Source organism: Kogia breviceps, chromosome 7 (genome assembly GCF_026419965.1).
Source record: "Kogia breviceps isolate mKogBre1 chromosome 7, mKogBre1 haplotype 1, whole genome shotgun sequence".
NCBI classification, from domain to species: Eukaryota; Metazoa; Chordata; class Mammalia; order Artiodactyla; family Physeteridae; genus Kogia; species Kogia breviceps.
In genome coordinates this window covers 15879066-15903891 of record NC_081316.1, presented here as the reverse complement: position 1 = coordinate 15903891, position 24826 = coordinate 15879066, and the positions used below count along the sequence as shown (strand labels likewise).

The 24826-nt window shown below is 56.7% G+C and overlaps 3 protein-coding genes across 13 annotated transcripts in view; 1 reads left to right on the top strand and 2 right to left on the bottom strand.

Annotated features, from left to right (window-relative positions):
• Positions 1-283: 283 nt before the first annotated feature.
• On the bottom strand, positions 284-2117 carry FAM89B (family with sequence similarity 89 member B). The gene is made up of 2 exons (XM_059068956.2): positions 1513-2117; positions 284-1115 (listed from the first exon to the last, which is right to left on the bottom strand). The coding sequence occupies exons 1-2, from the start codon at positions 1810-1812 to the stop codon at positions 837-839; spliced, it is 579 nt and encodes a 192-aa protein (XP_058924939.1). The 5' UTR covers positions 1813-2117; the 3' UTR covers positions 284-836.
• ZNRD2 (zinc ribbon domain containing 2) overlaps positions 2117-24826 on the bottom strand; it is a 24952-nt gene continuing 2242 nt past the window's right edge. Inside the window, exons 2-9 of one of the 7 annotated variants that reach the window (XM_067037559.1) lie at positions 24032-24146; positions 12405-12531; positions 11873-11928; positions 10884-11704; positions 3968-4243; positions 3675-3826; positions 3455-3539; positions 2667-3058 (exon numbers count right to left, since the gene is read on the bottom strand). In XM_067037559.1, the coding sequence (XP_066893660.1) occupies positions 2715-3058; positions 3455-3539; positions 3675-3734 (489 nt within the window). In that variant the 5' untranslated portion in view covers positions 3735-3826; positions 3968-4243; positions 10884-11704; ... (1 more) ...; positions 12405-12531; positions 24032-24146 and the 3' untranslated portion in view covers positions 2667-2714. Of the gene's footprint in view, positions 3059-3454; positions 3540-3674; positions 4244-10883; positions 11705-11872; positions 11929-12404; positions 12532-12841; positions 13698-16817; positions 16949-24031; positions 24147-24826 lie in introns of those variants that run through there. The other 6 variants (XM_067037560.1, XM_067037561.1, XM_067037563.1 and 3 more) reach the window with 6 other exon arrangements.
• Positions 17146-24826, top strand: part of LTBP3 (latent transforming growth factor beta binding protein 3) — a 17719-nt gene continuing 10038 nt past the window's right edge. For 2 of the 5 annotated variants that reach the window (XM_059068259.2, XM_059068256.2), the window contains exons 1-11: positions 17146-17911; positions 20798-21127; positions 21286-21488; positions 21676-21781; positions 22005-22097; positions 22272-22394; positions 22892-23050; positions 23137-23322; positions 23870-23886; positions 23963-24035; positions 24213-24302. In XM_059068259.2, coding sequence (XP_058924242.1) covers positions 17578-17911; positions 20798-21127; positions 21286-21488; positions 21676-21781; positions 22005-22097; positions 22272-22394; positions 22892-23050; positions 23137-23322; positions 23870-23886; positions 23963-24035; positions 24213-24302 — 1714 coding nt within the window. In that variant the 5' untranslated portion in view covers positions 17146-17577. The remainder of the gene's footprint in view (positions 17912-20797; positions 21128-21285; positions 21489-21675; positions 21782-22004; positions 22098-22271; positions 22395-22891; positions 23051-23136; positions 23323-23869; positions 23887-23962; positions 24036-24212; positions 24303-24826) is intronic. The other 3 variants (XM_059068263.2, XM_059068260.2, XM_059068258.2) reach the window with 2 other exon arrangements.

Sequence of the window (24826 nt, the reverse complement as noted above, 5' to 3'; positions counted from 1 at the left end):
CCCAAAGCGAGTGGGGAGGGGGGTTGAGCTCCAGGCCTCTGGCCAGATAGGGGAAGTGACTCGCCCGCACTCACACAACCAACCGCTGGACCAAGCTGGGGCAGCTTGGAACGATCGGCAGGTCGGAGACTCTGCCCGGGGAGCGAGGGTTCGCACCCTGCCACCGCCGAGCCTCTTCCAACTCGGGGCCTCGGTCACCACCTGCTGGCGGAGCGCGGGGCAGCACTTGCCAGAACCACCGCTTATCTTCCCGCCCCTGAGCCAGGCAGTCAGAACACGACAATGCTGAGACAGTTATTTATTTATCTATGCGCCCAGGAGGCTGGCCCCTAAACTTAAATATCCAGCGCGGAGCCTTGGCCCTCCTGGCCGTGGGGTGGTTCCGGAATGGGTCCTGGAGAGCCCCTGTCAAGGGCCGTGGAACCCAGGGACCAAAGGTGTGATGCCCCTGAGCCAGCAGCTGCCAATAGCAGCAAAAGGTGAAGAGCCAGGAGCCAGGCACTCATCCCAGTCCCAGAGATGCCAAGGGGAGTGCTAGATGCTTTGGACCCCACCGCCAGACTGAAGGTCGGCCAAGCTGGAGTACACACATGTGGGAGAAGTGGAGGTCCAGTGCCATGGGCAGAGGCTGTAGCCCAGGTACCTGCCCCAGTGCCAGCTAACCCAAGACAGGAGAGGGAGGGTAGGCAGTTTTGCCCCCAAGGGGCCCAGGCCTTGCCCTCCTCCTGTGAGGTGAGGTGGTATGGGGGAAAGCAGGCACTATAGTCTGAATACTTGCTGCGGGGTGAGTTTCTGAGCCTTTTGCATGGGTGCATGCCCCCCACCACCCTAGCTCTTCAGAGGCTGATGTGGAAGGCATCCTGCAGCCACTGGTCTCGGGCATTGTGCGTCTGGGGCACAGTGAGGGGTGGCGGGTCTGGGGGCAGGCTAGCATCAGGAGGCTCGTCATCATCAGAAAGGCCAGCATCAGGTGGGTAGGAACTGTCTGAGTGCAGGGAGGATGACAGGTCCTGGCACAGGCTCAAGTCTTGGCACAGGTGCTTATAGTCCTGGATCGACTCATACAGGCCCCACAGCTGGCACAGCAGGGACATGTCCAGCTGCCGCAGGCCCACCTGCAAAAGACTGAGAGTGGGCTGGGGTTGGGGTCGAAGCCACCGCCCTAGCCAATCTTCCCAAGCACAGGTTTTTGTGGACATCAGAAGCCATCAACAAGCTTTGAATCTTTAGGCAAGTCACTGACCCCTACCTGCAAGATGGGGACAACATTTATGTAGCAGAATAGAATGAAGTAACACTAGTAAGGCATTAAAAAATACATGGTAACTATTACCATAAACGGTAATTATAATTACTGTTACCACATCCCCTCTGACCCAGCTGGCTTCTGCCGATCCTCTAGATTCAGACAGCGCGTTGCCTTATGTACTCCGCCCCGCCCCAGGACCCTCAAGCTCGGCGGCAGCCCCCATCACCCCGCAACGCCCAGCTGACCGAGGCAGGGCTACTCACCATTTCCTTGCGCAGCGCCGCTAGCGCCGAGTCGAGGTTAACAGGGCGACGCGGGCCAGGGGGACCCGCGGCAGTTCCCGCGTTGGCGGCGCCGGCGGCGTTACGGGGCCCGTCCGGTACGCGGGCGGCCCGGCTCAGCTCATCGTGGATGCGGCTGCGCTGGCTGTAGACGCGCTCCAGCTCCCTCCACGAGCCCCCGCTCGCGTTGAGAAGACCGCTGAGGCCGCGCGGTAACGGCGGGAGACCGGTCAGGGCGCAGCCCGCGCCGCCCGGCGCCTCGGCCGAAGGCAGCCCATTCATGGCCGGACCGACAGAGGAGGATGCCGCCTCCTTCCCTCCAACGCTCCGCCCGGGCCGCCGCCCGCACGCCCCGCACCCCGTGGCCCTGCCAGCCGAGCCCAGCCGCCGCCCGCTGGGAGTGCTTTGTTCCTACCCGATTCCTCCGACTCCGCCCCCTGCCCACCCCTCCGTGTGGGCAGGGCCTCTCTTAAAAGGGCAACGGCTAATGTGACCACGTTGCCCCAGGTCGCAGAGAACAGGCAATTGGCCACCAATAGAAGGGGAGCAAGAAAAAGGGGTGAGGGAAGAGGGCAAAAGCGGAGCGTGCGGTTCTTTCGCGGTTCTCCACCCCCTACACACAACACTTTATTTATTCTGCCTTATTAAAACTCTCAAAGATCTAAAAGTGGGGGGGGGGGGTCAGGAGACTGAGGGTAAGTCCATAATTGATCCCTAATTGGCTGACACCCTGTCAGTATCTGAGTACCTGGGCTAGGCCTGAGGTGGGATAGGATGATAGTGTCGGGATGCTCGGGGGAAGGAGGGGAAGCTACCAAGGGGACTGGAACCCCAAATCTCACTCAAGGGTGGGGAATGAGCACTGGATGGCTGAGGAGGTTGCAGGGTTCCTTTAGAGATCCACGCCTCCTGTTTCTGCTTTTGAGGAGGCTGTGGCCTCATCAGAATAGAAGTATCGCATAGTCCTCTCCCGCCTCATTCTTTGAGTGGGGAAACTGAGCAGAAACAAGCCCAACTCATCTCTCAGGGCATCAAGGAGACCAGACTGTGATAGCATGAGAGGCCAAAAGCAGGAAAAAGATGAGCAGAGCTGGGGGTTACATGCACACTCAGAACCAAGAAAAGAACAAATCACACAAGAGGAACAGCTGTTTTTCTACAGGGATTTTCTCAGGAGGGGTTCTTTAGTGTTGCAGCTGCTGCAGGCTGTGCAGAGCTTCAGCACAAGCCCGGATAAGGCTACACAGCTGGATGCTAGTCTCCAGGGAGGTGCTAGAGCCCAGCTCAGCTGAGGCCCAGGTCAGTTTCTGCAGGAGAGCCTCTTGTGTGCAGGCCACGACATCTGCATTTGGAGGCACAGCAGGAGGGGGTGGCCCCTGGACTGCCTTGAGCCCTGCTGCAGCTCCCTCACAGTGCTCTGGACGGGGTACTGGGGGCTGAGGGGCAGGCCGAGAGCCCAAGGGGGGCTCTGAAGCAGAGGCGAGCTGGTGCTCCCGAGCTTGGGAGAGGGCAGCCTGGGCATTCAGAGCTAAAAGAAGAAAAAGCCAGTGGAATGGTCAGGATACCTGGCTCACCTCAGCCCTGAGCCACTTCCCTACTCTTTACTGTTCTGCTCTCTCTCTAGTTGAGATGTTTTCCCTGCTCCAGTATAAGGCAACTTATCCATTTTCTTGTTTGTATCAGAGTTACTTATGCTCTTGCTTCATCTCTCTCATCAGAACTATGCCTAATAAGCTCAGACTCTCCATGATCTCTGGCACACGGTAGGTGCTTAGTGCTCTTACTGAATGAATGGTCCTTTCTAGAGCTGAAAGGAGAAAGCAACTCACCGCCGCCTCACCCACAAATACCACTGTCACCTCCCACCTACTGTTCCTGAGCCTCTTTCCCCACACTTCTTCACCAAGCACACTCGACCCCTCACCCGGATTATCTTTATCCACGTCTGAGTCGAGCTCCTGGCAAGCCACGCAGTAGATTTTCCGCTGTTTGTCTTGGAGGAGGATCGTCTAGGGGCCAGAAAGCACACGGGGCAGGGGTGAGACGCCGCCGGGCGATGGGGTCCAGAGGGGAGCGCTGGTCAAGGGCCGTGTGGCCTGGTCCGCGGCCCCATCCTGGATCCCACGTCCCGAGTCTCTCCTCACCCCGCAGTCCGCGCACGTCTCGCCCAGCATGCGGTAACCACGCAGCAGGTAGTCGCCCATGAGCCGGGAGATGCGATCCTGCCGCTCCCGCCGCGCTTGCAGCACCTTCGTCTCCGCTTCGGTCGGGGGCTCCCAGGAAAAGTCGTCGACTTCTGGGGGAAGAGAGGAACAAGGGGCCGGGGGGTCTTGCCGAAGCAGGCTGCATCCCGCAACTGGCAGCCACAAACCCCCGCAGCCCAAGCTCTCACCAGAGCCGTTCAGGGCCATGTTGCCGTTGTCGCCGCTAGACTCACCGGAAGTGACGCACAAGCAGCGCGCCTTCCGCTTGACTCCGTCCCCTCCGTGTGGGGCCGAGGATGAGGGCGGAAATGACGCTCTGCGTGCTCCGACGTGGCGATGCCCAGAGGGGGGCGTGTCTGCCGCAGACTAGACCCTGTCCCATTGGTGCGCCCCTCGGTGGGAGCCTGTGGACAAAAACTTTCGACTGGCCGGGCCTCAGGAGGGGCGTCTCCGTGATAATGCCGCTCAAAGTCGCAGGACCCGGAAGTGGCTTCGCAGAGTCGCTCTTCCTGCCCGCCGCGGAGGGAGGGGATTAGTTGGCTTGAGAAATCTCCGCTGGCCTCCGCCTCCCCTGGAGTTTCCCTTTCCGCACTGGCAGGACCCGGGGCAGGCGGGTCAGCGGCAACATCACAACACCCTTGATAATAACAAACGGCCCCTTACGCGTGTGTGGAGCCTCCTCGGGCCTCAGTGCTTCTCACTTCAACTGGCCTTTCAGCTTATTTCAAGACCCCACCCCTTCTGCACGTTCGGTGTTCCAGTCTGCCCACCCCGCATCTTCCCCACCCAAAGGCCTGGGACTGATGCAAAGTCAGCCCCTAAGAAGACATTTTGTTTTGTTGAAGTTTGAACCCTCGAAAAGCCAGCTGACCGCGTTGGGGGCGGGGGTGGAAATCGCTGTGCTGGGCATGCGCGGCTTCGGTTCCAGCCGCAACTGAGTGATACATGCTGGAGGGTGGGGATGAGGGGTTTATTACACATGCCTGTGACCGTTATGCTCTTCTTGAGTGGCTTGCTGTTAAAATTACTAGTGCTCCCTGACCATTGGCCTTGGTAGGGTTTTTTTTCTCTTTGTTCTTTTTCTATACACCTCCTCTCCCTTAGTAGGTTTGAAGAAGCCAGGTGGAGCAGGCGGCAGTCCCCAGATGTGCAGCCTGCAGTGCCTCAAGGCAATACACCAGGGCAGTGGAGAAGGAGCTAGGATTTAGACTCCCGTAATCTCATCGGTAATCTCCTTCTCTGACTGGCGGCACATGCTTTCAGTTTTACCTGAAGATAGAGTACCCTCCTCCTGGCCCCATCTTCCTCCTACATAGACTCCCTGGAACTTACATTTTCTGACCCTTCCTGCCTCCTGCTTCCTTGGAGAGCTCTGTGCTCCACGTCACTCTGTCCATCTACCAGCAGCCTCTTGGGCAGCAGTGTACCTGACTCAGGGCCTGACGCCAGGTCAGTTCTGCCAAACTGACTATAGGGACTCTTGGACTGTAGCCCATACGCACAGACCCTCCAGGTCCTTGCTACCTTCAGCTCCCAGCACGCCCCACCCCCCCACACACCGAATTCCTCGATGCACGCTTCTGTGTCACCATAATGGCCAATATCCACTCAGCAGCTTATCCTGTCTGACACCAACTAATATCCTTACACTCATCCTCCCATTTACTGCCTTTCATTTATTCCTCATGACAACTACTCTCTTCTGGGTGGGGTTTGGGAGTGGAAAGGTAGCCTCACAGTCCAGGTCTGCCCCACTGTAACAACCAATGACTCATCCTGATGTGCAGCAACATAGACCCAATTCAGCCAAAAAAAAGACTCATCCTGGGAGTACAGAAGTTTCCACCTCCTTCCAGGCAGCATTTACAGAGATGCACACACATATTAAACATGAATGGAGGGAAAGTCACTACTTCTATGGACAAAAAAATAGATGAATCATTAGAACTTTGCTGGCTCACTTGGGATAGGAGGGGCAGGGCATGTGATGCTTGGTAAGGAAGAATGGCAACAGCTGGGTCATCTTACAGCTCAGCCCTTTCTACAGGCTATCATGCGAATCTTATATCTATTCGGAGATGACAGTAAAAGGTCTCAGTTTTTCACCCCTAATGTGTCTTGGCTGCTATAAGGGAGCTTTGTCCCTCTTCCGGGAAATTTCCTTGAGACAAACTCCCATAGGAAACCATAGATGAGGCATTATTACTCTTTGGGCTCCTCTTACTTTAGGTTTACAGTACTGCTACAGGTGCCCCAAAGAAATCTAGATAAATTCTTGTGATCAGCTCCACTGCCCTAGAAAACTCTCCTAGCTCTTATATTAAAACAAGGCAAAAATGAGACATTATGACAGGGGGACAGAAATACCCTCTATCAATGTAGTCTCCTTTAAAAGAAAAGTCACGGCTGTGCAAGTCAAGGCCAAGTCCTGACAGACATCTATAGAACGCTCCACCCCACAACAGCAGGTCATATTCTTCTCAAATATACATGCTCCAGGACAGACCATATGTTAGACCATAAAACAAGTCTCAATACATTTAAAAGGGTTGAAATAATACAAAGTATGTTCTCAGATCACAGTGGAATGAAATTAGCAATCAATAAAGGAAGGAAATTTGGGAAATTCACAAATATGTGGAAATTAAACAACACCCTCTTAAATAACTAATGGGTCATAGAAGAAAACACATGGGAAATTAGAAACTACTTGGAGATTAATGAAAACACAGCATACCAAAACTTGTGAGATACAGCCAAAGCAGTGCTTAGAGGGCAATTTATAGTTGTATATTCTTATATTTAAAGAAAAAAAAAGTCTCGATTCAGTAACCTAATCTTCCACCTTAAGAAACTAGAAAAAAGAGCAAACTAAACCCAAAACAAGCAGAAGTAAGACTAGAATAGAGAAAATCAACTCACCTACAAGTTAGTTCTTTAGAAGATCAACAAAATTGCCAAACCATTAGCAAGACTGACCAACTCAAGCCCAGGTCAGCCAAAGGGTGTGAACCTTGCAGCTCCAGCTGGAAAGCAATGTTGCTGTGGTTGCTGAATCAAGGAGTCCCCAAATGTGAGATAGATAATGTCAGGACCCTGCCGCCTAATAGAGGGCTTTGGATGGCAATGTTCTCAGCTAACTGTGGAAACAAATCGTGGCTGATCAAACTATCTAGATCACTTATGCAGATGCCCATGCTAAAGGCCCATTCTCTGATGAGACAGAGATGAATCAAGCTGTTGTTCGAGGCTGCGCTGCCCAGATTGTCTCCATTTCTGCCTGGACCCCTCATGATATCAGATATGGCAACACGTCCACCATCACAGAGTGGACACAAAGTGAAGGACTCTATGCTGCTGACGCAGAAGCCACCACTCCATGCCAGATTTGTGATCCCGGTCAAAAGTTCATCTGTTTGTCCTGTGAAGAGGAGGCTACAGTGTATGTGCCATTGCCCCGCCCACTCCTGAGAGATTGAATGCATGGGACCTTTGACTCCTTCCTGGGGCTATGGATGGTGTCTCACACTTTTTCAGGTTACAGTGGTACCGTTTCAGGCCAATCAGCCAACTTTGGTCACACCATTGTGGTTCTTGAGGCTAATCTGTGTAATGTTTTTGGCTTTCTGGACGAATTGAAGTCTAACAATGGCGCACCTTTCATCTCAGGCCACTCAACAATGGGCTATAGTCTAGGTATTTGGTGGTCCTTCTATCCTCCCTGTCATCCACAAACATATGGTACTGTTGAGCATTGAAACAGCTCCTCAAAAATTAGCTCAAAGAGGGCTTCCCTGGTGGCGCAGTGGTTGAGAGTCCGCCTGCCGATGCAGGGGACACGGGTTCGTGCCCCGGTCCGGGAAGATCCCACATGCCGCGGAGCGGCTGGGCCCATGAGCCATGGCCGCTGAGCCTGCGCGTCCGGAGCCTGTGCTTCGCAACGGGAGAGGCCACAACAGTGAGAGGCCCGCATATCACCAAAAAAAAAAAAAAAAATTAGCTCAAAGAGATTTCTGGCTCTCCCTCCTGGTCCACACACCTTAGTACAGCCGTTCAATAACTGAATGTGGCTGTTCCCAGGATGGCACCATCTCATCTAGGCCATGTCCTTCATAATGACTGAGATGAGAGGGGTGGGGTTTATATAGACCAGTTTTGAAAATTTGGGGTTCCACGCTCACCATTCCTGAACCTAATGCTCCTCTCTTTCCCTTAACAGCAACCCCAGGTCAGCCTGATTGGTGGAACTCCGGGTGATAGCCCAGTCAGAAAGGGGCCTAGGGGATTCTCAACCACCTGGATTCTCTTATTTGCCTGACGCGGTCCTAGATTATGAGAATACCTGGAGCACTTGGCACGCACACCTCTCTCTTTGAGTCCCCCAATAGTGGCCTACACGTAGAGTGGGGGACATAGTGGGCTCCTGTATGTTTTACAAAAATGTCCTCGTCCTTCTTGCACCTGACCCTTCCAGATGAAAAGTGTAAGTAGGAGGTGATTGGGAAAAAGGTGAAGTTCTAACTACTAGAATAGAACACATCGATTTTGTGACAGTGGAGGGAGAATAAAAACCTTGGCACTTGAGGAGGGGACACCTCAGACCCTGGGAGAAATGCGGGAAAGAAAGACACTTATAGTCTTTGTCTTTCCAAACCACTTGGAGCCTTCTTCACTAGGGACAACATCTTGGTCCAACTCGCCCAAACTATTTCAAGTGATTTAAATTTTACTGACTGCTGAGTCTGCCATGTTCCACTAGACAGTTCTGACCTTGATTTGATTGCCATTCTGCTTAACCTTACCAAGAGATTGGAAGCAGCAGTGGGTAGCCTCAGCTCCTGTACCTCCTACATAAAATACCTGTCAACAACATCACCTCCAGATACAGATCCCAGGCCCAATCCTGAAGCTATCACCACTCAGTCATGCCACGGAGTAGATGAATGGCATCTGGCTGGTGGCACGGACAAACAGGACTAACTGCCCTTAGCCAAGCCCTCCAAAAACAAGGACTAGACTTAATTATTTGGATTGGGCTGGAAGCCCTAAGGCCTACAGACTTGAAGGGAGGCACTGTCAACATGGGCTCCCCCTAGCTGATGTAAGTCCCACTGAGGGGCGCCATGTTTTTTCCCAGAAGCACCACTAGCACCCTTGAGACTGTATGATTGATGTGGAAGTCACCCATTAACTTGTCTCTCTCCAGAAAACAGAGTGACTTGAAATTTATCCTTGACTTTAGCCTACTTGCAAACTAACACATGAGCCTGCCGCAGGTTCATGCATGCTGGGAGAAGACATGCATGCTGGGAGAGACTCCTGGGTCAGAGAAAAAGGACCTTCTTATTCATGGCTGGAAGCAATAATCCAGGTACAGCAGGTATATTGATTGCACAGACTCTAGTCTGCAAGGAAGAAGTACAGGAGAAATCTATCATCCATAGCAACCTTAGTCAGTGAACTGAGGCTCTCCTGAATGCCTTCTGGGCCAAGGTGGAAAGGTTGAAGCAGAGAATTAGGGAGCGAGCCACTTGGCTTTCTTTTTTTTTTTTTTTTTTTTTTTTTTTTTCGGTACGCGGGCCTCTCACTGCTGTGGCCTCTCCCGTTGCAGAGCACAGGCTCCGGACGCGCAGGCTCAGTGGCCATGGCTCACGAGCCCAGCCGCTCCGCGGCATGTGGGATCCTCCCGGACGGAGGCACGAACCCGTGTCCCCTGCATCGGCAGGCGGACTCTCAACCACTGCGCCACCAGGGAAGCCCCACTTGGCTTTCTAAGGTTGATATGATGCTTTATGGATTTGTGCATCTGGGAGGCATGGTGGAGGTCAGTACTGCAAGTTGGCTTCATCCTGCTGTTTGTAGTTCTGTTGGTAGTAGCTTTAATTAACTGCTGATGACACAAATTGAACAGATTTGGTCCTAGCCTCTGTCGATCAGATTTGCCAACAGAGTGGTGAACTCATAGGAAAATTCACCCAAAGCCAAGACAGTGTAGAAATGAAGGGTGGATATTACTGTAAGACAATTCTCCAGGGATCTCTTGAGTTTCTGTGCATTTTGCAAGCGAGGCAACTGACTGCCTTTGTCCTGGACTCTCTTCTCAAGGATATTGGTACAGTGAATAGCCATGGAAGATCGAGACAGAATCTCCCTCCAGTGCAAAGGGCAGTCATTAGAAAAGACTTGCGTTCTTAAGTTTAGCGTCCTCTCCCATACCACAGTCCACTGTGTGCAGGCGTCTATCTAGATCATTGGTGTCACCCCCACGGGACCTGGGGACAAGAGGACTGATGTTAATATGCTGATGATCATGCTATTTACTGTGCCATGAATAATGGTCCTTTGTCTCTGACCCAGGAATCTCCTGTCTTCTGCCAGCATGCACGAACCTGTGGCAGGCTCACTTGTGTTTGCAAGTAAGGTAAAACCTCAGACCTGGGACTTCCCTGGTGGCGCAGTGGTTAAGAATCCACCTTCCAATGCAGTGGATACAGGTTTGAGCCCTGGTCCAGGAAGATCCCACATGCCACGGAGCAACTAAGCCCCTGCGCCACAACTACTGAGCCTGCGCTCTAGAGCCGCGAGCCACAACTACTGAGCCCATATGCCTCAACTACTGAAGCCTACGTGCCTAGAGCCTGTGCTCCGCAACAAAGAGAAGCCACTGCAATGAGAAGCCAGCACACCACAACGAAGAGTAGCCCCCGCTTGCCGCAACTGAGAAAGCCCGCGCGCAACAACGAAGATACAATGCAGCCAAAATAAATAAATTTTTTTAAAAAAGACTCCGCACTCCTAATGCAGGGGGCCTGTGTTTGATCCCTGGTCGGGGAACTAGATCCCACATGCATGTCGCAACTAAGAGTTCCCATGCTGTAACTAAAGAGCCCACAAGCCACAACTAAGGAGCCTGCCTGCTGCAACTAAGACCCGGTGCAACCAAATAAATAAAATAAAATAAATATATAAAAAATTAAACAAAATCCTCAGACCCATCATAGTCCTTGACGAGGGAGCAAGCACATAGATGGTCTCAGAAGTGCTGGCGGTAAAGCCCATTCAGACCAGTAACGGTGGGTAGACTAGTTGTTTGGGAAGTGTGGGACCCTTCCCTACCCTCATGTGAGCCAGCCCAACATCTGTCCGTACCTGTGGCACAGTGGATGTGGCAGTAGTTAGGCCTGTCCCTGAGTAACAGCACACCCCACGGCAGCATATTCACACACAGCTCAGTTACAGGTCCCGCTTGACTGCCTTATCTGGTGGGTCGGGTTCACATGGCAACGAGTGGCCTATGCTGTGTAGCTGGGGCTCTGAAAATTGTAACTGGCATTATTTTATCATCACGGCAACAGGCCTCCGAAAGGGGTCGACTTTTCTTCTTGTCTTTCACTGCAGTGTGAATTGACCTGACGTTTCTGGGAAATAAGAAACGACTACATGATACGGTAGCAAAAATAATAATAGTCAACTTTTGGTGTATTTTTTCTTGGGGCCAGGCACTATACTAAGAGCTTGAATTATCTCCTTTAATCCTCAGGACAAGTCTGTGAGTTATGTCTCCCAATGTGCAGATGGAGAAGCTGAAGCCTGGACAGGTTAAGAGATTTAGTCACAGTCACCCTGCTTGAATGTGGCAGGGCTGTGACCCCATCAGGTCAGCGCACGTCCAGAGCTGGATTCTCACCAGTGGACTTTTCCTGGGTTCGGAAGGTGGAGACGAGGGGCAGGGCTGAAGATCCTCTCTGACTGATCAAGCATGAAGATCGTTTCACTGCGTTTTCCAATCCCATCTCTCAGTGCCCTCATCACAGCAGGGGCACATCAGAGGGGCTCAGTGACAGTCACTTTCAGTAAAGTGTCTTTGGAGAGAAATGCTTCAGGGCAGAACGGTCCCCTCCAGGCTTCTGAAACTTCCAACTGTCATCTTTAGAACCTATAACCCTTAGAGCCATTTTGTTCTTCAGAGCCTAGAAGCTTCCCAAAGACATTCAGAACTCAGAGAGGTGACACAGAGCCTGGCAGCCCTCTTTCAATGGTATTCTCCCCCTCCCCCCAGGCAGCCAGCTCCCACCCACAGCCCACTGTGGACCCCAGACCCAGATAATGAAAAGAGCTAACGTATACTGAGGACTTACCGTGTGCCCAGCATCCAACAAGGGCTTCATGAATGTCAGCTCCTTTGCTTCGTTGTCTAAAAATGAGGAAAGGAGGCCTAAAGATGAAGAATTTCCCCAATGCACACAGCTGGTGCAGGAAGGTCGAATGCCAGAAAACCACCACCGTGTTACGCTGCCTCCTGAAATGAAACTTCCCTTACGCAGGCTGCTGCTGCCTCGTCCAGCCAGTTCCCCTAAGGAGGCATTGGGAGCCCTGGGTTTGAGTTCTGGCTCTGCCGTTAACCAGCCACGCAACCTTGGCCAAGTCCCTTGCCATCTCTGAGCCTCAAGAACCCCTCTGCACAAAGGAACCCTTCCCTAACATTTAAGTAGTCTGACCATTCCCCGGGGCTGGGGTCCCAGGGCTCTTCCTTGCCACATCCCAGCAAAGCCCCTCATTGCCCTCCTATCTTTAGGACATTTGTGGGACCCCTCTCATTCCTCCCTCCCAGGAGCACTGTGTAGGTTTTGGATCAGGCCGGCTTAAGTTTAATCCCCCCATCTTACTCACCAGATGATGCAAGTCTAATTGTTCCGTCTTTCAGAGTTCCGTGGTCTCAGTCCATTCAATCAGCAAACTTCAGCACCCTCTGCATGCCAGGCCCTGTACTAGGATCTGGAGGCAAGGTTGTACCTCCCTGGGAGGGAGGTGAGATGCACCGTAAGTAACCAAGCCCACAAAGAAGAATGTTTCAGGCTGTGCTGAAGAGCAGCAGGAGACAAAGCAGGGATGTGACCCAAAGGGCGGGGGGCGGCTGTTTTAGAGAAATGCCTTCTGGAGGCAGGACTCCAAGACATGAAGGATCAGGCCACATCAAGGACCTTGCAGGCCCAGGTGAGCAGACAGAAGCTGCTGGACGGTTTTGTTTTGTTGTTGTTGTTTTCTTTTGTTAATTAATTGTTAGAGGTTTTTTTGCGGGGGAAGGGGGTGCTATGCGGGCCTCTCACCGTTGTGGCCTCTCCCGTTGCAGAGCACAGGCTCCGGATGCGCAGGCTCAGCGGCCACGGCTCACGGGCCCAGACGCTCCGTGGCATGTGGTATCTTCCCGGACCGGGCAATGAACCCGTGTCCCCTGCATCGGCAGGCGGACTCTCAACCACTGCGCCACCAGGGAAGTCCCCGTTGGAGATTTTTTAAGCCGAGACGGATCGTGGTTGAAATTAGGTTTTTTAAAATTAATTAATTAATTTGGTTGGGATGGCTCGTAGTTGCAGCAGGCGGGCTCCTTGGTTGTGGCATGTGAAATCTAGATCCCTGACCAGGGATCGAACCTGGGCCCTCTGCATTGGGAGTGTGGAGTCTTAACCACTGCCCCACCAGAGAAGTCCCTGGAATTAAGGGGGGGGGTGTTTGTTTGTTTGTTTTTATTTTTGGCTGCATTGGGTCTTTGTTGCTGCGCGCGGGCTTTCTCTGGTTTCAGCGAGCGGGGGCTACTCTTCGTCGCGCTGCGCGGGTTTCTCATTGCAGTGGCTTCTCTCGCTGCGGAGCACGGGCTCTAGGCGCACAGGCTCGGTAGTTGTGGCGCCCGTGCTTAGCTGCTCCACAGCATGTGGGATCTTCCCGGACCAGGGCTCGAACCTGTGTCCCCTGCATTTGCAGGTGGATTCTTAACCACTGCACCACGAGGGAAGCCCTGGAATTAGGTTTTAAGAGGTGACTCTGGCACCAGGTGGAGAAGGGACAGGACCAGGCAGAAATGGCGGTGGGGAGACCCGTCAGGCAACAGAAGTGATCTGACCACAGAGGCCACGGTCTCCTTGGACTTGCAGGAGGACTTACATCTAGGAGGCATGCTGGTCGATTCTAGGAAGATGGGGTGGCTGGGTGTGGTGACACAGGAGATGCGGAGAGAAAAGGTGGACAGGCCACGGACACTACCTGCGTTGGACAAGGATCCACTCTGCATCCTTGTCTGTCCTGCCTCATGCCCCAAGGCTCACCTTGCCTGCTGTGTTCCCTCCCCAGACCCCTGCCCGCAGGCTTCCTTTGGGGTTCGGTCCCTGGGGGGCCCAGCTGGACAGGAGGAGACTGGGGGTAATATTTATTTCCGCAGCTCCCTCCCCGCAGGCTGCACGAGGACAGGTTCCACCGGATTGTGCTGAAGGCCGCAGCTCCCCAGGGCAGCCCCCCTTCCAGCTCCAGCTCCTGTGGCTCCAGACTTAGGTTAATGTTCATCACCCACACGAGGGTGCCCACTGCTGGGGTCCTGATGCGCTTAAGGGGTTTGGTAATGACAGTAGGTAAACTTATGGAGCACTCGCTATGTGCCAGGCGCTGGGCTGGGTGCTTGCCCTCACGGCTCCCGGTGGCTCAGTCCCCTCAACAGCTCCCGAACAAGGGCTGCCTTCCCCCCCTCCTACTCTCAGCAGCATTAGACACCCTGGGCCATGCCCTCCTCCCCAAACACTCGCTCCTCTTGGCTCTTCCTGCATCACACTCCTGGTTTCCCTCTCTCTGCTCCCTCCAGCTGCTCCTTCTAAGTCACGTCTGACTCTGCCTCCTCTTTCTGATCTGGGAGTGGTGACCTCCCTGGTTCACCTTGGGCGCTCTTCTCACCCCAGCCGAGCCCACCCTTTCCCATGGCCATAAATGCCCCTGTATGCTGAGGACCCCGAGTCTGTGTCTCCAGGGCAGACATTCTGTTTGAGCTCCAGACCCCTGGATTGAGACGTCTCCACGTGGATGACACAAGCATCTCAAACTGGGAGCCATTCACACCACCCACCTCTTGTGTACCCTCCACTTCACCTAGTCTCTAGATTCCACCCCCCAAACGCATCTCTACCGCGTCCAAGCCGAGTCCTCTCTCCTGGAATGATGGCATCAGCAGCCCCTCTTGCTCTGATACAGCCCCATGGCAATGAAAATAAAACTCAAATTCCTCACCGTGGCCTCCCGCCTCCGCCTCCAGATGCTCTCTCTCCGCCTCCCCACCCTGTTGCTCCGCTGGCCTTTTCTCAGCTCCTAGAAGCAATGAATCTCTTTCCTACCCTTCACCCCGCATGCCCCTGTGTAAATTGTCTCCTCAACACAGGCCCCTTGACTCCTCAGGCCTCCTACAGGCTTCCCCCCCGCCTCCACCCGCCTGGCTGTTAACTCCTGCTCCTCCTCCAGTTCCTGGCTTAAAAGTCCCTTTGTCAGGGACTTCCTTGGTGGCGCAGTGGTTGAGAGTCTGCCTGCCAGTGCAGGGGACACGGGGTCGAGCCCCGGTCCGGGAAGATCCCACATGCCACGGAGCAACTAAGCATGTGCACCACAACTCCTGAGCCTGCGTTCTAGGGCCCATGAGCCACAACTACTGAAGCCCGCGTGCCACAACTACTGAAGCCCCAGCTCCTAGAGCCCGTGCTCCGCAACAAGAGAAGCCACAGCAATGAGAAGCCCGCACACCACAACGAAGAGTAGCCCCTGCTCACCCCAACTAGAGAAAGCCCGTGTGCAGCAACAAAGACCCAACACAGCCAAAACTAAATAATAAATAAAATTTTTTTTTTAAAGTCCCTTTGTCAGAAGGGCTTCCTGGACCTCCAGGTCCCACCACCTCTCTTGTTCCCAGCTCCTTAGTCTTCTCTGTCCCAGCACTGGCCTCTGTCTCAGCCTCAGCCACGTATGAATTGATTTGTCATATGTCTGTCTCCTCCAGTACAGAAGCTCCGGCAGGGCAGAGATTCATTCTACTTGTTAGCAGGAGCACGCGGGAGGTTCCTAGTCTGTTGAGTGAATAGATCCCCATTTTACAGGTGAGAAAACTGAGACCCAGAGAGATTAGGACTCTAACCCTGATCTGTTTATGCTGTGTTCCAAGGGCCAGGTTCAGATGAGTATGGGGGAAAAATGACTAGAAAATGCTCAGCGCTACACATGGCAAGTGGTGAGCCCTCAGTACTATCCCCGGCCTCAGTGAGGGACCAGAGCCCCGAGGGAGTGTGCGGGCAGCCCTTACACACCCTCCCAGCCCCCCTGAGGACATGGGATTGCCCCCATCCTACCTCTGCAATACCCGTCTGTGTGAACAGGGCCTGAGCTCACTGAGCAATTCGGGCAGGGGTCCACCAAAGAGTCTCCCTCAGTTCCCCCAAATGAGCCCACCCTCAAAGTGAAAACCACGAGTTCCTTGCACAGGTGTGCCTGGAGGCAAGTCCCTGAACCCCCTTTCCCTCAGTCAGACTGCAGCCCCCGTTCCCCTCGGAGAGAGAGTGTCACCCTGACTTGGCTGCGTCCCACTCTGGATGTACCCTGGTCACACCCACCCCCTGCTGAGTTCTGTGAGTCAGAGACTGAATCCTGGGGTCTCCTGGCTAGGTGCCCGGGATATGGCCTGGGCCCCAGGGCACTGCAGCCCTCAAGGGCCTCCCCTCCAGACTAGCGGACAGGCCTGGCTCCTCTCCAGCCCTGACCAAACTCAAGGCCCCCGGCCAGCCCCTGCCAACCCCTGCCCTGGGGCCCTGCTGTGCCCCTCCCCAGCCCTGGGGCCCTCAAGCATCACCCCCCTCCTCCGGGCTGTTAGCCTGGGAAAGGGGCCAGGCCCTGAGCTCAGACCTTGGCGATTCCAGAGTGTCTGAGGCCCAGAGCCAGCCCCGCCAGCCCGGCCAGAGAAGGCGAAGGGGCGGGGGCAGGGTGGGCACCAGGGAGCCATTTAGAGGGGGTTGGCAGGGAACCTGGATTTCAAGCTTTGTTCTGTCTGCTCCTTTTCTGGACCCCGCGGGCTTCTTCCTGGGACCCCGCTGGGGCCCTGGCTAAGGGGTGCCCCCTCCTCGGGTCCTATCCTCCAGGGGGAGTGGACCAGTACTAATAAGAAGTGACTTCGGGGTGGTGAGACCCCCACATGTGCAAGGGAGGCTGCGCCAGGGCTGAGAGGCGTGGGTTCCAGCCCCACCTGCTCCCACTATCCGCGCGACCCTGGGCCAAGGCCCATCTTCCTACCCCAGCCTCGGTTTCCCACTTTGATGCCGCCGGGCGGAGGTGGGCGCGGGCCTTCCAGCCCCGCCCGGAGGAATCCGGCGGGGCGGCCAGCGGTCCCAGGTGAGGGCTCTCTGGAGCGGGCCCAGCGCGGCGGCGGCGGGTTCCGGCGGGGCTGGCATCTGGGGCGGGGACCGCCCCCAGCCTCCACCCGCCCGCACACCCTCGCTCCCCCAGGCGGCAGCGACGACGCTTTAAACAGAAAAAAACTGTCTCCCTGGCTCGGGGCCAGCATCCCAGCCCCCCTCGCCGCCGCCGCGCCGCGCTCCAGCCAGGGAAAACAACTGCTCACTTCTCCCTGAGTCCGCCCCGCGCGCTCCCTGCTTCCCGGCGGCCGCGGGAGCCCAGCCCGGCCGGGGGAGGCGCGGAGCGGGCCGGCCGCCCGGCCTTCCTCTCCCCTCGCTCCTCCTCTCCGCCTCAACTTGCTCCGGCCTCCTCGCTCCGGCCTCAGGTTGGGGCCTCCGCAGGCCCTCGGCCCCGGCTCGTGGCCGGGCTCCTTCCCGGGGCGGTGGAAGTTTCTGGGCTCCCCGCAGTCCAGCCTCCATCTCTTTGCCTCTCACTGGGCCCGCGCCCGCGCCTGCTGTCCCCTCCCCGCGCGCTTCCTCCCGTCTTCTCCCTCGCTGCCCTCTCTACTCCTCTCCCGGGGCTCCCGGCTTGCTGTTGCCCTCGGGCACCGGGACCATCGGCCCTGCCCGGGCGCGCCCCCCGAGTCCTGCGGCCCCGGATGCCCGGGCCCCGTGGGGCTGCTGGCGGCCTGGCCCCTGAGATGCGCGGGGCGGGGGCGGCGGGGCTGCTGGCGCTGCTGCCGCTGCTGCTGCTGCTGCTGCTGCTGGGCCCGGGCGGCGGGGCCGAGGGGGGGCCGGCGGGCGAGAGGGGCGCTGGCGGGGGCGGGGCGCTGGCCCGCGAGCGCTTCAAGGTGGTCTTTGCGCCCGTGATCTGCAAGCGGACCTGTCTCAAGGGCCAGTGTCGGGACAGTTGTCAGCAGGGCTCCAACATGACGCTCATCGGAGAGAACGGCCACAGCACCGATACGCTCACGGGCTCCGGCTTCCGCGTGGGTGAGGGCCGGGGACACGGGCAGGGGGAGCGGGGAAGGCAGGCACCTGGACAAATGCGGGGTACATGGCAGCGTACGCCACGTAGGCCACATGACCCTGGGGGTCAGAGAGCAGAGCCTGAGAGCCTGGGGCCCCAGGGGCTTCAGGGGGCTTGGGAGGCTGGAGTGCTGGGGCCAGAGTTGGGAGGGCTGCATGGAAGCCTGGACTTTACAGCTTTGGGCTGGCGTTGAGGCCTCAGGTGTGGGGTGATGCCGGGGTCCTGGATGACACAGGCCTCTAGGAAAGTGCTGGGTCCTGAGAGGGAGTCAGGGTCAGCAGCAGGGCCTTTTGAGGGATGTGAGCCCGGGGCAGGAGGTCTCAGAGAAGGGATAAGTATTCCCCCAAGAAACAGTCTTGCTGGAAGAAACAGGAAAAGTCTTTAAAACCTGTCGAAAGTAGGGCCTGCCAGTAGTAGACACCTGCATTCTCTGGGAGGAGGAGCTGAGGTCAGGGCTGGGAGTGAGGGAATTAGTTACTGGCAAGGTCTTAGAGGGGAGGGGGGTTGAGGGCTAACAAGTGGGGAGCAGGCCTGGAGGTAGGGGCTGGTTTGGGTCCTCAGCTTCTCCTCTTCCTGATGCCCCATCTGTGCTTCCCCCACAAATCTTAACAGCTCTGCCTCAGAGTCTCCCCCCAACAAGCCGTGATAACTTCCCAAGTCCACCCCTTCCCCAACATCTCTCTTCAGAGGACCAGGCCTGGGCTCAGCTCTCCTCCCTCAGGGCCCTGTGGGCCAGGCTGGGGGAGGTGTCCCAGCAGTAATTACCCTCCTGGACGGGGTAATTAGGTCAGGCCCAGGATGGCACCGGCGAAACAGCCCCTCTTACACATTCCTATACTTGTGTACCCACTCAGACCTGAGGAACCTCACAGACGTGGGGTTCTCATGAGACGTGCATGTGTGTCTGTCTGTGTGCGAGTGTGCACGTGCTTGCACGTGACACACCCACGGGGGTGTGCCCGGCTTTGGAGTGGCACACTGGGGTCAAGTACTTGTTTCTTTGTGTTGTCTTGGGGGCATGTCTGCAGTCACTATGGGAGTGTTTATGTAAGCCTGTGTTGGTGTCAGAATGTGTCTGCGCACGTGTGTGTGATGAGATGGCTGTGCATGTGAGTGTACGTGGGCCCGGCCTCCCAAGCCCCCCGGCCATCCTGCCCAGGCTGCTGTCTCCATCCGTGCTGCCCACATCCCCCAGGCTCGGCGCCCAGGCCACAGTGGGCGGGTGTCACAGGGAGGTCACCCTCACCGCTATGGGTGACTCATTGGGAGGCAGGAAGGAGAGGATCCTGCCTCCCCCGGCCCAGGACACACCCCTTCTGTCCTGAGAGACTGGCCCCAAGAGGCCGTGCAGGATGGGCTGGGCTGGGATGCCCTTAGCCAGGCCCCGATAGCCATGCATGTGGGCCATCCCTCTGAGGCCCTTCAGGTGTCCAGAGAGCCTCAGCCCCACCTTCCCATCCTGGGAAGTGAGGGCAGCCATGCGGCAGGCAGGAGAGGGGCTGGGCCTGGTGTGTGAGTTCAGGTCCCCAAGGCTGGATTTTGGATATGAGTGTGTGACAGAAAGACAGAGATCCCATCCTCTCACTGAGTCACTCCTTCATTCATTCCCCCAGCACCTCGTCTGGCACCCAGAGCTGAGGCAGAGGGTGGGTAGGATCTGAGGAGAGGCTCCCTTCCTGGGGGAGGAGCTGAGCCTGGAAGGATACGATGTGAATATGTGGAGATGGGGGACAAGGCTCTGAGGGGGCAGGAAAGGCATGACTAAAGCCAGGGAGGCAGAAGATGTGGTACATTTGTAGGGGACGGGAGATGAGTCCTGGAGCATAGGGTGCACGTGGAAAGAGCGGGGGGGATGGGCTGAAAGAAGCTTCCTTCTGGGCCACAGAGAGCAAGGAAGCAAGCTGTGAGCAGGGGTGTGAGTGGCCAGAGCTTTGCCTGAAGCAAGTTTCTCTGGGGGCCTTGGGTTGTTGACAGGCGGGGAGTAGCAGAGGGCATGGGGAGGAGGGAAGGTGGAGTACGAGCTATTCCAGAGGCCAGAACTGGCCGCCGTGGGAGCAGGAGAGACGGAGTATCAAGGCTCAGTTATGAGTGACTGGGCAGGTGGGGATTCCCAGTGGTGGTTCAAGGCCAAGTGGAGGTGGGGAGGCAAGACGTTGATTTCTGACAGGGCCCCCCAGGTGGAGGTGCTTAAGAGAGGTCCCGGAGAGGGACAGCTCAAGTTGGCAATGGTGAGGTGTGGGCCCTGGGATGGCAAGACAAAGAGGGAGGGAGAGCCCAGAGAGGGCTGAATCAGGGGAAGAGTTTAGGGGTGAGGAGGAGGAAGCACCAGAGAGAGACTGGGTTTCCAGGAAAGGCCCAAGGGGAGGGAAAGGCTATTCCATCATCACCATCATCATCACTTGCTACTACTTATTGAGGACCCACTGTGTCTTAGGCACTATGCTAAGCATTGTACAGGCATTGCCCCTTTTAATAGACAGGACAGCCCCACAGATGAGGACACTGAGACACAGAGAGGGCAAGTAAGTTGCTCAGGGCCACACAGTTGGCACATGGCCTCCTAGCTAGGATTTAAGTCCAAGACTTAAGACTCCAGTAGCCCCATGGGTATAAGGATGTTGGGGGACTTACAGGGTAGTTTCTGTGTGCGTGTGTGTGCGCGCGCGTGCGCGTGTGTGTGTGTGTGTGTGTGTGTGATGTGTTACAAAAGGCAGCTTCCCAGGGAGGACAGAACTGGTGGGTGGCAAGGAAGCAGGGAGGAGGGGAAGAGATGGGATGTGGGTGAGGGACTGGGCCTGGGGGCTGGGGACTGGGCTCTGCCTGGGCCCTGATCCACCTTTCCTCCCCAGTGGTGTGCCCTCTGCCCTGCATGAACGGCGGCCAGTGCTCCTCCCGAAACCAGTGCCTGTGTCCCCCGGACTTCACCGGTCGCTTCTGCCAGGTGCCCGCTGGAGGAGCTGGCGGGGGCACTGGCAGCTCAGGCCCTGGGCTTGGTCGGGCTGGGGCCCTGTCCACAGGCGCGCTGCCTCCCCTGGCTCCGGAAGGCGAGTCTGTGGCCAGCAAGCACGCCATCTACGCGGTCCAGGTGATCGCCGATCCGCCGGGGCCCGGGGAGGGGCCCCCTGCCCAGCATGCAGCCTTCCTGGTGCCCCTCGGGCCAGGACAGATCTCAGCGGAAGGTACCAGGCAACGGGCAGACCCCGGGAGGCCGAGGTGGGTGGTCACTAGGGTGGCAGGTCCCGGGCGGAGGCCAGCCCTGGAGGACCGCCGCACTGCCAGCCGCACTGGCAACCGGCGCTGCGGGGCAGCCCTGAAGCCGCTGTGCCCCGCCCCCCAGTGCAGGCCCCACCCCCTGTGGTGAACGTGCGCGTCCACCACCCCCCCGAGGCCTCCGTCCAAGTGCACCGCATCGAAGGGCCCAACGCCGAGGGCCCGGCCCCCTCCCAGCACCTGCTGCCGCACCCCAAGCCCCCGCATCCTCGGCCACCCACCCAGAAGCCCCTGGGCCGCTGCTTCCAGGACACACTGCCCAAGCAGCCCGTGAGTGAATCCACAGTCGCCGCTGGACCGGCCCTTCAGTCTCTCAGGGCTGCCCTGTTCCAACCCACCGGGATTGCTCAAAACTGGGGGTGTCCTGCAGGTTGAGTGGCGGAGGAAAAGGGCCTCAGGAGGGAGGCCAGGTGGGGGCTGGGCACCCTGTGACCCCCGTCCACACGCCTCTCCCTAGTGTGGGAGCAATCCCCTCCCCGGCCTCACCAAGCAGGAAGACTGCTGTGGAAGCATCGGCACAGCCTGGGGCCAGAGCAAGTGCCACAAGTGCCCCCAGCTGCAGTGTGAGTGCCTTGGCTCCGTGAGCTCTCCCTCCCTCTCCCCACAGGGTGGCTCCACCGACACCCCTCCCAGCCCTGCAGTGGGAGCCCCAAGTCCAAGCAGCCTGAGCCTCTCACTGCCCACCCAGTTCCCCTCAGCGTCCCACCCTGCCTGTCCCAGCGCCTTCCCTTCCCTCTCTGCAGGCCCCGCAAGGTCCTCTCCTGCCATGCTCTCCTCTCTCTGCAGACACAGGGGTGCAGAAGCCAGGGCCTGTACGTGGGGAGGTGGGCGCTGACTGCCCCCAGGGCTACAAGAGGCTCAACAGCACACACTGCCAGGGTACGGCCAGCTGGAGATTCTGTGGGCGGGAGGGGTAGGCCAGTTGTCACTGGGGGAGGTCCTACGGTGGACAAGAGGGGAGGTGGGGCGGGGGCAGAACCCTGAGGTTCTTGGAGCAGCTTGCTGTCACCCTACGGCCCCAGACTGGAGGGACCAAACTCTCACTTACCACAGACATCAATGAGTGCGCGATGCCAGGCATGTGTCGCCATGGTGACTGCCTCAACAACCCTGGCTCCTATCGCTGTGTCTGCCCACCTGGCCATAGCTTGGGCCCCTCCCGCACACAGTGCATTGGTGAGACTGGGGGATCCTTGGAGGCCACAAAGCATGGGTGGGAGGTTAAGCCTCCAAACAGTAAGGATCAGAGGTCACAGAAGTCAGAGTGGGGTCAAGGGTTGACTGCAGGTGAAACAAGGCCCAGAGCAGATAGGGTCAGGGATCAGTGGGTTCAGGAGTTGCATGAGATATGGGGTTAGAGGTCGCATGGGGTCAGGGATTATATGGAGTCAAGGTCATATCAGACCATGGGCTTGATGAGTAGGAGGGATAAAGTCTAGAGCAGCTAGAATCAGGGGTCAATGGGGTCAGGGGTCACCGAAGTTTCAGGTGTTACATGAGGTCAGAATAACACAGGTTTCAGGGGTCATATGAATTCAGGGTCATGTGCGATCAGGGGCCACATGAGGATTAAGCGTTGTCTGGGCCAGAGAGGCAAGGTCTGGAGCGGATGGGAAGGGGGATGTGGGCAGTGTTCAGGCCCAGATGCCCACGCCCACCACTGGCCCCTGCAGCGGACAAGCCGGAGGAGAAGAGCCTATGTTTCCGCCTGGTGAGCCCTGAGCACCAGTGCCAGCACCCGCTGACCACTCGCCTCACCCGCCAACTCTGCTGCTGCAGTGTTGGCAAGGCCTGGGGCACCAGGTGCCAGCGCTGCCCAGCTGATGGCACTGGTGAGCCTGGGGCATGTGTGGCTGGGGGGCTGTCTGTGTGCCTATCCAGGAAATGCTCACTTCTCTGCCCCTTGCTCTGGCCGCAGCTGCCTTCAAGGAGATCTGTCCAGCTGGGAAGGGGTACCACATCCTCACCTCCCACCAGACGCTCACCATTCAGGGTGAAAGTGACTTTTCCCTTTTCCTGCACCCTGATGGGCCACCCAAGCCCCAGCAGCTCCCTGAGAGCCCCAGCCGGGCACCACCACCTGAGGACACAGAGGAAGAGAGAGGTCTGGCCTGACCCCTCCTGTTACCTGACAGTTGCTGAACCCCTAGGTCTGACACCTTGACCCTTGATCCACAGATATGACCTGAGTCTAACCTCTAACTCCTAGTCCCAGACCAGCACTGACCCCCAGAGCTGATACTCTGACCCCTAACCAATGTTGTAACTAACCCCAGAATTAACCCCTGATCAACAGAATTTGACCATTTACTGCCCTCCAGATTCAATCCTCTGACCCCAGGACCCCTTTGATTTCCAGACCAGGGCACTAATCCAGCTCAAATGCTGCCCCTAGATCTGACCTTCTGACCGCTGACCCAGGGATTTGACCCTGGCTATAACCTCCCCAGCCAAGGACCTTGTCCAACCATTGCTTCACTGACCTGTGATGGAAACACTCCCTGACCTCAGGATCTAACCCTTGATGCTTGATCCAGAGACATGATCGTTGAACTCTTAGGGACCCTGACCACAATACCCAAGTGCCAATCCCAGACTTGACTCCCTTCTCCCAGCCCAACACTTAACGGCCCCATCTTCTTCCCTTCTAGGGGTGAGCACAGACTCAGTGAGTATGAGAGCCCAGGTGGGAGGGGCAGGGAGGCCAAGGAGACACAGAGGGCTCATGTTGCTGTCACCCGCAGCCAGTGATCGAAGAGCAGTCCGCGCAGCAGAGCCACCCGACCGTCACCACATCTCCTGCCCGGCCCTACCCTGGTGAGCTGGGCACCTTAGGAACCAGTCCTCAAGGGCTGTCACTGCCGGGGAAGTTCACAGTCTAGGCACCAGGGGGCGGTGAAGCTGGGTGCGAAGTTCCCAGCCGGTGACCTGCGGAGAGAGAGGCGGCGCTCTCAGCTTCCTCACCAGCTGACGAGTGTGCCCTGCTGCTTGCAGAGCTGATCTCCCGGCCCTCGCCGCCCTGGTTCCTGCCCGACTTGCCCCCGTCCCGAAGTGCGGTAGAGATTGCCCCTACTCAGGTCACAGGTAAGACCCGCCCACCTAGGCCACGCCCGAGGTAAGCCACGCCCCTAACTTAGTTTCCCTCCTCCCTTACCCCCTCCAATCATTCCCAAGCACTAAAACATCCAGGGTTTACTGTGTGCCAGGCCTTGGGCTGGGAGCTGTGGAAGCCTCGGTGTGCAGCAGAGATCCCACTCTGCCCTCAGCTGATCCGGGTATTATGTTGGTCAGCCCAGGCCAAAGGCATTTATTCATATATTCTACAACTATTTATTGAGCACCTACTATGTGTAGGCCCTGTTTAAGTGCTGGGGATACAGTAATAAGCAAAACAGACAAAACTTCCCTATCCTTGTGGAGTAGACAGACAACAAACAGATCAATGAGTCCAAATCTAGTATGTCTCATAAATGCTATGAAAAAAAAAATAGAGAAGAAAGAAGGAAGTCTGGGCCGGGGCGGGGGGGGGGGGGGCGTGATAATATGCACGGTGGCAATGAGAGAAGGCTTTGAGCAGGGCTTTAAAGATTGTTAGAAATTAACAACGA